The following is a 13,975-nucleotide window of genomic DNA, read 5'->3' as shown; positions in this document are numbered from 1 at the left end:
ATGCATTATCTTTAACATCTCATTTATGTTCTTAAAACTATGTTATGCCATAAAATGAATGCATTACCAGTCATTTGCAGTCATTTTGTCATTTCATCACTACGCATACATTGACACCATACAAAGAAAAGGCTCCTGTGGTGGCAGTGCTTATAAAAGCTGTAATTTGTGCGTATGTGATGGTGGATAATCTGGCTCTTTCAGGTTTGTTGCTTTTTTCTGCTCAGCCTCGGTGTGAGACTATATGCACAGCTTCAATTATCTGTCACCCAGGATCTGACAAAAGGAAGCACATTCATTCTGGAAGTCACTTAGCTTTCAAGCTCAACAGCTTCTAAGAGGCGGCCAGCGAATTTCGGCTTAACCTCAGAGTTGAAGACAAGCCAGCACCCTCATTCAGTCAGTGTGGAAGAAAGCCGATTCAAACACAAATCAAACTGCTGTGATGTGCCCTTGACATTCAGAGCATTTGGTGAGTTTACAGGATGATAGGCATTATTTCTTAAGTGCTAAGTCTGAATTCCTCTGGCTTTCAGAGATAGCGCTTAATAATAGAGCACAGCAATAAAAATGACTCTGAAAAGTGATTCATATTGTCAAAGTTCACTCTATCTTTGTGTTTTCAGTATGTGTTTTTTAAACACACTGAGCTTATAGTGAGCATTCAATTATGTAAGAGTGACACACTGAATAACCTTAGAGGAATGGGCATTATTTGAATGGAGCTGTTTACATTTTGACGGACAAACATGCTCTACTTACGAAGAAGACCTCACTAAACACCACACACAGTGACAGTGATTCGGAGACGGCCCCTTACCGTATTCTCTGTGAAATTGTAATCCATGGAGTACTGTAATTTGCCAAGTTTCTCTTCCTCCTTAGGCTCCACCTCTTTCTCTGTATCCGTCAGCCCTGTTTCTGCATCATCCTCATCCTTCAAGGCCTGAAGGAGACACCCACTAACAGTCAGTCCTGTCGGCCCAACGCTGGCGCTGCCCGATTGCCCTCGCCAGAGCGCCGGGCCAGCCCTGGACCAGCCTGCTCTTCAACCGCACCTCTATTAGGGGGGGAGCAAGCACTAAAACACCACAGCAATTAAGACCATGACATGCTTAGTGATGCACTAGGCTAAGGCTGTGAACTCCTTTCTCTCCTATGGTCTGCTATCGTGGAAAGTCGTGAAAAGAGTTGCAAGAAGATGAACTGAATGAGTGCAAGCAATTTAGATTGGTGGGAGGGGCAAGACTAGGGCTGGGGGGTATGATAATATATCGGCTACGCATATGGTACTGTATATCGCTATTTTACAAATGGCTTTAAATGATCCAATCATGCATTTTGATGTACATTGATTAATAACACTGAGTTTGTGTATTTTATTATATTATATTTTATTATATTATGGCACAGTTGTTCACTTGATAGATTATAAAAAGCTGTTTCTGCATACATGCCAGACAAATAATTCATTTGTTATTAAAAAAATCGTCTATATATTTAATGTTCTAACTAATTGAAATCTTCTGAACAATTAATGCATTACGCATCCACCAAAAATAAATAAATAAATACAATTATTGTATGAAAACCATACACTGATGGTCATGTAATTTGTAAAACATTATAAGAAAAGAAAAAAGGCACAAAAAAAAAATTTATATATATTGTGTTATATGAATACGGATACAAAATTACTCTGTCATACCGCCCAACCCTAGGAATGATGAGCAGACAGATGTTCTTAAGAAATACATTGTACAATACATTGTCCTTTATGTTATTTCAGGCAGAACAATCTCTGGCATCAACAAATCAGTGGGGAAATGTTGTGGATGGTGTGGCAGTAGCTCCCAAGCTAGCCTGAGTCTAAGACGATGTGTTAAGGGGATGTCGAGGGAGGTTTGTTGTCGCTGAAAAGCATGCGATTGTCGAGGCAAACTCAACTCTCAGTTCATTCACTGTGAAATAGCTGCCTTTTGAAAGGGCAGTCTTGCTCATCGGTAAAGCATGCAGGGCATTCACGTTCTCAAGAAGAGTGCTCGTATAGTGACCCTCATTCTCTGTGACGTGATCTTCAACACACAGTGGCATTGTCATGACCCTTAGTTATTGGTGATAACCACCACACTCATGGAAGCTGTAAGCATCATGCCAGCAGAAGGTGTTGGTGGGAGGGATCATAATGTGTACAGGGCCTGTCTTATTAGTTGTTGGGTTACAAGTGTGAAAGCAAAAGGCTGAACAAAATTGATTTCTTGACTCTCTTATCTCCTTCTGAGGACCAGACTAGTCTCGCAAGCACTTGTGAACTTCAATTCAACAAGCTTTTTGAGGAGCTTGTTAAGTGGTAAATTTAAAGGCATAGTTCACCCAGAAATCATTTATTCACCCTCATGTTGTTGCTCCAAACCTGTATGACTTTCTTTCTACAGCAGAACCCATAAGGAGATGTTTAGCAGAACGTGCAAGCTGTTTTTTTCCTTATAATGAAAGCGGATGGGGATAAAAGGCTAGTAAGCCAAAAAGGTAACACTTTAGTATAGGGAACACATATAAACCATTAACTACAACTTTTCTTTCAATAAACTCCTAATTTACTGCTTATTAATAGTTAGTAAGGAAGTTGTTAAGTTTAGGTATTGGGTAGGATTAAGAATGTAGAATATGAATGAGGCAATAATATGTGCTTAAGTACTAATAAAGAGTCAATATTCTAGTAGTATGCATGCTAATAAACAACTAGTTAAAAGACCCTTAAATAAAGTGTTAAAAAAAACAAAAAAACACCAATGCTGAAAATTTCTTTGAAAAAACATCTTTCTTGACATATTATGTGGTCACCATTCACTTTCAGTGTACAGAAAACAGCAGCTAGGACATTCTGCTAAACATCTCATTTTCTGTTCCAGAGTTCCAGACAGCTTTTGAACAACATGAAGGTAAGTAAATGAAGAAAGATTTTATTTTTATTTTTGGCTGAAATATCCCCTTAAATGATTCTTTATAGAACTGTAAAATGATTATAACATTAATAACACAAGTTGGTGTTTTGCAGCTGTGTGTCCTTTTATCGATACTCTTTCCATCTGAATGGCAAAGATGATGTTTCAAAAACATTTCAGCCAATTAAAGATCAGTCTGGCCATCGTGTCTGAAAATTGCTTCTTGAATAAATTTGTCCTGCTAATGAGGTGGGTGCTGTTCTCCTTCAGGACATTTTTCAATTTTAGGTTCAAGTGGACCAGATGAGTACTGATAATTTGGCCAAGGGCAGTCAAACAAGCCAAACGCATCACTAGCACTTAAGCAATCTGTACTTTGACAGTTTTCTCAGCCATTTGACTTTTTTTTTTTTCTTTTTTTTTTTAAATTGTTAATTTCACTCAAGCAATTTCCATTTTCTTAATTGGACCTCAAATGAGAAGCATGTTTACAATGAGAAATCAATGTGATTCAGCCTTGCTGAAGCGTACCCAAAGTGCATTTTTTTCTCTTCATATATATGTGTATATGTAGACTTACACACATATATATTGTAGATATACATGTACTGTATGCATAGTTACATATATGTTACTCTACTAGAGTAAACCTGTTATCAAGAGGCTATTAAAAGTCATTGCAGCAGGCTATAGAAGATCCAACAGCAATTGGGAACCTACCGCCAGTGGCAATCCCGTAAAGTCATCAGACAAAACATAGATAAGGAGGACATGGAAGGAAGAGACACAAATTAAAACAACCACACACAAAGGTGACCACATGATTCTGGGCACACCAGGAGAAATGACTGCTGAGAAGCTCAAAGCTCCTCCTGCTGACAATACAGCAAAGATGTATGCTGTATAAGACATTGTACTCAGGCATATTGCTCTGGATTAGTGTGTATCGTTCTAATACCTGTGCTAACTGACTAAATAAGAGTGAAGATTCATTGACCTTGAATATTTAGCCAATTAGCACAAGCATTGGAACCTATATATGGGTGTTTCCTTGCTAAAAACAACAAGTTAAATCAGCTGGTTTAAGTTTAGGTAAAGTTTACCTGGTTGCCTAACCTGGCTAAGATGGCCTTCAGCTGGTCTTCTAGTGACCCAAACCCCTTTAAAACTATCAAAGAGACCAGCCTAACCAGCTTCGCCAGGCTGGGAGACCAGCTAACCACCTTAGGCTGGTTTAAGTTGTTTTAATCAGCAGGGTTGTGTTTCAAAATATTGATATGCATTTCAGTTGCTTTAGCTATTTCTTTTATCAGTTTGCATCCCATTTTGAGTGTACTAATACACAATGTTGGTGTGTAAACATCATATAGCAGCTATCGTATATCTGCTTTTCACCAACAAGTGTTCACAATTAGTTTGACGCTGATAAACTGTGACATTCTGGAATGGCACACTGGGTTTTTAAAGAGTGTTGTTAATTATCTGTGTCTGTTCCTCTTCACTGTGCTTTGTGCTCGAAAATCAATGTCTCTAATTTGGGATCTGAGTGGTCTTGGCATGGTCTCAAAGCCAGTGTCCTTACACCGTGAATTAAGCTGACTTTGTCAATTATTCTGTTAGAAGTGTACTATTGCGAGCTTGTTAATGCAATTAGCATGCTAACTAGGGTTAAAGTGCCAGTGTTCCATATAATTTGTGTGTGTGGGAAAAAGCGAGCTGCATTAATGTTCTTTCTCCTATTGTTTTCATTATCTACTGTCATTTCTCTGGGTTGATACCACTTCATAGCACAGTTAACCATATGCAGCACTACAAAGACTGTGAATTAGGCTTAAATGCAAGAAAAACAGAAAAAAACGCAATACTTTAATGAACCGTTAACATGCCCAGGTTTGCAGTCCTGCAATTAAAGTCAGCTGTGAAACAACATCATCAACAGATGATTCGATCTAGATTGAGTTGTCTTATGAATATTCTTAATTGGCACCATGCATTCATACAATAATACTTGAGGAAATAATTATTTCATGCAACTGCTGACGACTAAACAACAAGGCTAATCCAAAAGTAGTAACAAAAAGTTTTTACCTCGGTTTTGATACCGTCTGTGACGTCCTTCATGTTGATGGCATTCTTGCCCTTGTCTTTGCCCTTTTTCTTGTTCTTCTTCTTGAATATCCACTTTTTGCAGATGCAGAAGCAGCAGGAAACAACTAGTACAACAGCAACAAATGCGATGGCGACAATGGCCCATGATGGCACTGTGCAGACAAAAACACAGAGAAAACTTATGTTTTTGTACTCGCTCACTACACTACGCTATCTTCTGAAGCCATATGATAGCTTTTTGTGAGGAACAGACCAAAATGTAAGTTGTTATTCAATGAAAATCTGACTTTAAGATAGTACATTCGCTGTATGGAAAAGAGAAGCCAGAACATTCTGTTAAGTTTCTCATTTTCTGTTCCATAGAAGAAAGAAAAGCCATACAGTTTTCTAAAAACAAAAAAAACTGAATTTTAAATTTGAGGTGAACTATTCCTTTATTAAACTTTCCCCATTTAAGTAAATAAAAGCTGCACTCGCAATGACTGAAAATAGCCGTCAGCTGACTCGACTGAGCCGAAGTGGTTCTAAATAGCCATGTTGCTTTACGGTTCAATATCTTCCCAGAGCAACAAAGAAACGAAACGCGCTAGAAGTGAAAAGTTTCTGTCTGTTGGTTGACACTCTTTGATCAATTGCTAGAGACCTTCATGTCTGCCGGTCGCACGGGATTAACGATCTTCACTCAGACAGAGATGTTGCAATGCTCTAGTGAGAGTAATCAGCCAATTTAGCTGAAAACAGGAGCTGTTGGCATTCACAACTTGCCATTTGAGCACTCTTGGAAGACATTTTGAGCTTGACATTGTTAAAGCAATTACCCTCAGCACAGGATTTATTTGATTGTCAAGGACAACATGGAACTTAATAAACAGAACGAAAATACTCTGAAAAGTATGTTGTTTAATAAGATTTGGACTTAATAAACAAAGATTTTTGCGCACACTGACCAAATTGCTTAGCCTCTAAAAACTTGTTTTAAAAAATATATATATTTGTGAGCAATTTACATCCATACAGCATAGTGAGTGATGGACTTGTAACCTAAAAAAGCATTTCCTCTTCTGGTCATGACTTTATAAATACAGCTCCAAACTCCAGCGAGCGCTGTCAGGGGAGGACAATCGAGCTTCTCAGCTTTTCGACAAGATTAACAGCCTCCTGCCAAGAGAAAGAGCGACGCCTCTATACAGCAGGGCTAAAACTGCATGCGTCAACAGAGCACGAGCACCAGATACAAGAATGTCAGTTTCCGAGACTCAATAGAAGCTTCCTCCCCGAACCGACATTTGCTGGGAATAATTGGTAGACAGATGTGGTGGAAGAATCCTGCCTTCAGAGACTCGTACAGTAATTACAGCTTTTGCGTACACAACACAACAAACACCTGGCAACCGAATGGCAACTTGGAAGCAGATTTCTCCAGAAAAAAGCCGATTTTTCCACTCCAGATTTGAATGTGCTTGATTTGCTCTGGGACAAGGCAGAGTCAAGGACTGTATAAATAATGCCAGGCTCCAGTGAACGAAAGACATCTTGTATTCATCATTTGGGAAACATGCAAGCACTCCAACATGTTATGGCACAGCTCAAGAAACCCGTCAAGGTGATATTTCACCTCAGATTTGAAAGAAAGAAAGAAAGAAAGAAAGAAAGAAAGAAAGAAAGAAAGAAAGAAAGAAAGAAAGAAAGAAAGAAAGAAAGAAAGAAAGAAAGAAAGAAAGAAAGAAAGAAAGAAAGAAAGAAAGATTTTTTTTTTGCTATGCGTTGAGAATTCTAATTAAAAATCTCTAAATCTATTCTCATGGAAATTTGCGAGTTGAATGTGCTTAACTATTCTCAAAATAATGTCACAATAAAATCATAGAAGATATGTAAAATAGACTTCATATAATGTCAATATTTTTTTAATAAGAGACAAAATTTAATTTATTTTATAATATATATAAAATTCATATAATTTATTTTACTTTTTTTCTTTGAATATTGGGTAAAATGTGATCTGTTTTTCTTGAAATTCATCCATTTTGAATCTGAAATGAAATTTCAGCCAGATCAGTTGGCATTTAGAACATGTCCAGTATCCTGACAGTTTTTTTTCTCTCTAAATGTCCTCAATTTGAAACATCTTTTGTTTGTCTCATCATGGTGGGAAGACTTTATATTTGATTTGGCAGTAGAGAAACATTAAAATGAATGCTGCATCTCTGTCTCCCAGGAGGGTTAGACTTGCTACCACAGGACACATTTCCCAAAGCCAGGTCCAAAAGGAGAGAGAACGGGGAAGATAAAGAGTGTGTGTGAGAGAGAGAAAGAAAAATCAATTGGCTGTTGACAAAATCGATAAGCACTCTCCTCTGAGGAAAAACAGTGAGTGATAGTCTAAAGTAACTTTGGGATCATCAGCCCACGGCCTCAACTTCACTGTGGGGTAATGGAGGTGACAGTCCACTTTTTTCCTTTGTTTTTTCCTTCCTAGCATAATACCCTTCACTGGACTGCTTCAGTGCATTCATTTATGAATGAGTGAATGAATGAATGAATTAATGAAAACAAAACAAAACAAAACATAACATAATATAAAACAAAAAACAAATTGGTTTAGCTTATGGACAGACATCCTGTACCTTCCCAGATGGTTCATTCAAAATTCACAATTCACAATTAACTGGGATCCTGGTTTCTCTCAAATGCTTTAGTACACTTATTTAAAACGCAGCAAAATATTACTATTTTAAAACCACTGATTGGTTCAGTAGCTGAGTTTTGCTCATTAAACATAATATTTTGGCATGGTGTGAAACTTGAAAAGGAAAAAGAAAAGAACGTATGAAAAACAACAACAACAAAAACTCTCACAGGGCTTTCAAAAAGCTTTTTCCAAAGTCCTGTCATTTCAACCCTATTCAAACAGAGGAGAATCTGTCAGCCATCTTAAAGGCCACTCTTATTTCTCAGTTGCCCCATCTTCTTTGAAAGCTTGCGGCTTAGACCATAATTGCTCCTGTAGCTTGTCTAGCATCAGACCCCTGATTCATACCTGTTAAAACCTGCTCTACGGCCCTCACTCCTTTCTCCACCACTAGCCTGAATATCAGCCTGCTAGGGGAATAAAGAGCCCCTTTCATCTCTATGCCTCCTCTAGCACAACCCCTGCCACATGGAACTCAAACTGCACAAAGCATTGAGCCGTCCTACGTTTAGACCAGCCAGTGGTCCATCAGGTCTCTTGGAATACTATCATTATTAGACTTGTCTCGACAGCTGTGTCATGGAAGATTGTATTGCTGCGTTTCATTCAATGGCCTGTTGAATGCCATGTGAAATCGGACTTTCAACTTGGGAAATCAGTCAGTCCACAAGTCGCAGATTTTGCCGAGATAAGTGTACATTATGTAACACGACAATGTTGGCAGACAACTTACAAACTTTCACTTTTAAGCTGAAAGAAATATGAAGTTGGAATACGGCTTTGAATGGAATGCAGCAAAATCCCACCCCCCTGCAGAATTCAACCCCCTTCCTCAAAGAGATTCTATTGACTGAAAGAATGTACACAGCCTTCCGTTTAAAGTTGAAAGTTTGAAATTCGGATTTGGAGTTGAATGGAATCTAGTGTAATTGGTGTTTGATTAGAAATTCTGTTGTGTACTTTTTTTAATTATGTAAATATGACAATATTGCTATTACATCCAACTTATTTTGCAACACAGAAGTAAGCTTATTTGTGTAAATGTATAAGATTTTGATTCATTATCCACTATAGGTAAATAACTTGAAGAATAATAAAAATGCAGTAAGCAGTAAATGTATTTGTGCTATAAACCAGTGTGCTTTTGAATACAATAATAAATTAAAATAATATTATAAGAAATACCAGTTTGCAGTATCTAAAAGCCATATCAAACGAGCTGTTGTACCTGTTTATACAGCTAAAATAAGCCTCACACATTCAATTTACAAATGGCTGTGTCTGTTCTTATGTTAAAAAAAATGATGGATACAGTAAACATTTTGTATACTAAATCCTACAATTAAACATGTTTCATATGAATTGGAAATGTTTACTATTTAGGAGAAGATACTGTGAAAACAAGAGAGATTAAAAACCTCTTCGATCCAAGTGGCACGGGATACTGCGAAGGGACTAAATCTTGCATGACAGCGGCAAGCTCGTATTAAAGGTCTGTAAAGGTCGATGATGAGAACCATTTAGTGCTACAGCAGACACTGAGCAATTCTGACACTTTTATAATGAAAGCTTATGAAAAAATTATGTTTAATACAACACACACAGCTTGAGTCAGAGTAAATTGACTGCTTTGAGTACATTAGCTGTATTTTTAATCACGCAGTCTGCTGTAGCAATTAGATTACTTTTATAACGGTAGAGAAAAAAACAAAACAAAATACTTCTCATATCAAGCTTAGTTGTTTAGAAGTGAAATTGCATTGGCTGAGCACTAATAGATGCAAATAAGTCTAATGTTTCTCCGTCCGATGCAATAAACCAGAGTGCTTATCTTCTTCATCGAGCAAATGTCCTATTCTGAAAGACACTTTTGTGTTTCTTAATTAAAAGAACCCGAGACCCAGAAAGCAATAGAAACATTTTCTAATTAACTCAATTGTGCAAGTGTCTATTGTCCTTTGGGATTGCAGAGCAAGCATGTGCTCTTCAACTTCAAGCAGCTATCTCTCGTTCCGCCGTGCACATGCACACGCAAACTCTCAACAGGGAGCACAAAATGAGATTTTGTAGCTGGACTCTGTGACTGCACAGCCAATCAGAGAGGAACATTATTCAAATTCAGCACCGCTGTGGTGCACAACTCAAAGACAAACACAGCTTAGAACAATGACACCACTGGAGGTGGATGCCAAAGTAAGTCTGTCATCTTGCTACTGCTTTCAAGGACGTGAGAGTCCTTCTGGCCCCGACCCCATCCAATCGGGTATGTGAATAAGATCTTGAGTGCACTCGTTCGCTCTCCACCTTTTCCGTGACAAAGGAATACAGCATCAGACTTATCAGACTGGGCTCACACAAAAATCTCACCAAGCTGCTTTAGGAAGCTATGCCAGGGAGTCGAGACAATAATGACTCTGAGATTGGCATCTTAGATTTACAGAAGAATCTTATCACTTGCTTGCAGACTGCAATAGATGGGCTACCACATTTATAACTATGGTATGTGAAAACATCATAATTATGCATGTACATCATTGTACTGTAGTTTTAGTTGCATGGGAAAACTTTAAAGAATTACTACAATTTTTACGATTGTATTAAAGTTATCAAGGTACTGGCTAAAGTATCTAGTCTGTAGCAAGGGATATTAAGATTTTTAATCTTACTTTTTAAAATATGCAAAATAATTTTCACAACACCCACATAAAACAACAACAACAACAAAACATTGCTTATGCAAAGCAACAGGGTGAATCTCACGAAACCTCTCAAGAACATTTCCTTTTCATATTTGACCTGAAAGAAAGAAAAAAATGAATAAAGAAAATAAAGCCTATTTAATTATTTTTGCACTGTGGGATCATTTTTATTACAATCAAGTAAATTTCCCCTAAACCCCATTCACATTTCTCATTATAATGCTAAAATGTTCTTTATATTATTAGGAATTCTCATTGTCTATAATATGTAAACTGTGAAGTGTTTATACTGTATAACATGTAGGTAATCATATCTAAAAAAAATAACAATAATAATAATAAAAAAAACATTAAATAAATTATAATAATAGTAGTGAAAACTAATATCCTAAAAATAACCATAATTTTCTCAACTTTTTAAGCATAATATAATTTCTATTTCTTTTTTGACCACAGGGGGAAATGTCATGTTTTCATGACATTCATCCTATTAGCAATAAAAATATTGCATTAATAATTTATATATTACAACAATAAAAGTAAACTGGTCATCGTTGTAGTGGCATGATTGTAGATGCTGTGATTCTCTTTGGGCAGCCCAGGGCTCATTATCCCGCTGTTTGTCTGATCAGAATGTAATGCGAGTGTCTCTGACCAGTGAGGTTGTGTTGCCTGCTAACGCGAAGCTAACAGTAACACGATCTATCCCCAGGCGGCATGCCGTGGGGTCGAGTTACCCACTCTCACACTTGTTAACATGCCAAATCGGAATAAGAAACTTGATGTCTTAACAGCCGTGATTTGATTGAGAATGAGTCATGATTGTGAGTGCTAGTGAGCGCATGGGCCAAGCAGGGGGAAAAATGATCCAAAGGTGTAAAACAGCACACACTGGCAACCCAAACTAATGTGTTTTGACAGCACGCCGTTGGTCAATTAACCCTGGTACTAGAGCATGTTTTACAGAATGAGAGAAGGACAACCCTGCACTTCGAAAGATAGTCTCTGTGTTAAGGAAAATGACTTGGAAGTGATTTATCATGCCATGTGGTTACGTTAAAGTCCAGCAGATGGGCGGTAATTTCAATATCCATTTAGTAAAGTTTTATAGGCGAAGGAACAATCTGAAAAGGGAGCCTGGCTCATGAATATTAATTAGGAAATGTAATATTCACCTAGTAGTCGTGACTGATTTTCTAAAAAGCAGGTGAGTGGCCGCTATCCACATTAGGATTACTGACTGCACATTTTTATGTTTGTTGGGGTTGGCAGAAAACAAAAACAGGTGGAGACAAATGTAAAATTTTCTCATTTGAACAGAATATCGCATGAAAGAAAAACTTCTTCAGGTCAGTCAAGCCATATCCTACAATTCAATGTCCCTCCCAAACAAGCCACGAGACTCACATAAGAAAATATTTGAAGAGAAAAAGAAAGACAACTGTGATAACAGTTCATGTGATATTGCGAGCAGATTAATATCCACCCTCTCATATCCTCTGTCAACAGCATTCAGATCAGATCATATCTTTTGTTATTACAGACGTTGCCGTTATTTGGTCTGAGATGTACGATGCGTTGGGATGGTGAGTGACACCAATGATCAGACTCTGAATGAAAACTGATAATATCCTTGATTATGGTGCTCAAAATATCAGGGACGACAGCTATGAGAGACAACAAACAAACCAAAACCCTCATTCTCCATCTCATTTGTCCTGTCTCATCTGCTGACTGCTAATCGGATGTCTGTCATGCCATTTGTCAAGAAAATGTGTTTAGTGAGACACGGGAATAACTAACTTAAAAAAACAAACTTTCAGTATAAGACAGTAGCTCACCTCTTTTCAGAATAGTAATAAGCTACTTTTTGTATTGGTGTAATGCTACGTTGCTGTTTTTATGTCACATTTTCTTGTGCACCAAAACATTTTGGGATCAGTAATATTGTTTAAAAGTTTGTGACAGATGTCTAATAATGCTTTATTTATTTAACCAAAAATATAGTAAAAACAATAACAATGTGAAATATTATTGCAATTTAAAATAACTGTTTTCTATTGTAATATATTTTAAAATGTAATTTATTCCTGTAATGACAAAGCTGAATTTTCAGCATGATTACTTCAGTCTTCAGTGTCATATGATCCTTCAGAAATCATTTTAATATGCTGATTTGCTGCTCAAGAGACATTTCTTATTATTATCAGTGTTGAAAACAGCTGTGCTGCTTAAAATGTTTGCGGAAACTGTGATACAGTTTTTATGGTTATTCAATTAATGGAGAGTTCAAAAGGACAGCATTTATTTGAAACAGAAATCTCTTGTAATATTATAAATGACTCTAATGTCTCATAGCTTCTCCTACACTGCAGGGACAAAATGTGTCTTTTCCCATATGTTTGTTTACTACTGTAATGCAGTTTTAACTTGTTTTAAATGAGATTATCTCTTCCTCCAAAAGGCTTTATAATGTGAAGCAGGCAGACGGAGAGTCTGGGTTTTTTATTTTTGTTTGTTTACATAATTCAATTTCAAAGGAGCAGGGTTGACAGGCCTGGTAACCTTCAGATGTCCTCTGGGGCGGTCTTGGGGGCAGCAGGGAGAGGGGAAGAGAGGGAGATAGGATTAGGTCAAAGGTCAGCAGAATGGGAGGGCTAACTGCTCCATCTGTCAGGCTGTTGGCTGATGATGTGTTTGGCACCCTGCTCTAGTTCGCCTCCTGTTGCTGACTATGACTGAGGCTTTCTACACACTGACAATCAAACAATCCCCGCTAAACAACTGATACACATCATATTTCAAGTCTCACTACTTATCATGTCTTATCATTTCTGTAGCTTGAGACTCACTCCTGTGATTGCTTACACTGCATTGACCTATGAAAAAAGTGAAATAGACCATAAACAAAGAGACTAACAACATTCTAAGATTATTACTATGAAGAGGATAAAAAAGACTTTCAATTCAGACACTTTTTCATTTACAATATCTGCCTATACAGATGGTAGACACCCAGGCAACACATTAGGGTTTGAAACAGAGCCAATCAGATAAAGCTTTTTCATGGTTGTGATCAAATTAAAATGCAAATACATGTAAATGTCTAATAATAATGGCAATTTATAAAATTTGACCCCATTAATTTGTAGTTAATGTTCAAAGCACATGTTCCCAGTTAAGTTTGCATATTAATAAGTAAGAAAAGAACATTGATTGTGGTGTTTGATAGAGCATCTCAAAAATTGATGAGATCAAGGGGCATTGTGTTGGGCATCAGGGTACCCAGTGTGCAAAAGTGTTTCAAAGGGCTGGACGGAGTGTGTTCATTATTCACAGTAATTTTGGCAGAGCTGAATAATGTCTCAAACTGTCTCTGTGCAGTGAGGTTAATTATCATCGAAAACAGACGCCTTGAGCTTGAGCAGCGGAGCGTTGGGAAAATAACCAGAGCTGTTGTGTTACAGACATTTTCTTTTGTTGCTCAGAGTCAACAAAGCTGTGTAACCGCAGCAGTGCGGAGACCTTTCCGA

General features: G+C 37.4%; 1 protein-coding gene across 4 annotated transcripts in view; it reads right to left on the bottom strand.

The window, feature by feature from the left end:
- The window catches only part of syt1a (synaptotagmin Ia), a 212,027-nt gene that overhangs the window by 18,717 nt on the left and 179,335 nt on the right, over nucleotides 1–13,975 (bottom strand). For 3 of the 4 annotated variants that reach the window (XM_048154652.1, XM_048154653.1, XM_048154650.1), the window contains 2 exons: nucleotides 5,034–5,206; nucleotides 821–946 (listed from right to left, as the gene is read on the bottom strand). In XM_048154652.1, the coding sequence (XP_048010609.1) occupies nucleotides 821–946; nucleotides 5,034–5,206 (299 nt within the window). The remainder of the gene's footprint in view (nucleotides 1–820; nucleotides 947–5,033; nucleotides 5,207–13,975) is intronic. The other variant, XM_048154651.1, reaches the window with a different exon arrangement.

This window comes from Megalobrama amblycephala, linkage group LG14, assembly GCF_018812025.1.
Source record: "Megalobrama amblycephala isolate DHTTF-2021 linkage group LG14, ASM1881202v1, whole genome shotgun sequence".
NCBI classification, from domain to species: domain Eukaryota; kingdom Metazoa; phylum Chordata; class Actinopteri; order Cypriniformes; family Xenocyprididae; genus Megalobrama; species Megalobrama amblycephala.
The sequence above is the reverse complement of the archived record's forward strand: the minus strand, read 5'-3'. Positions and strand labels throughout refer to the sequence as shown.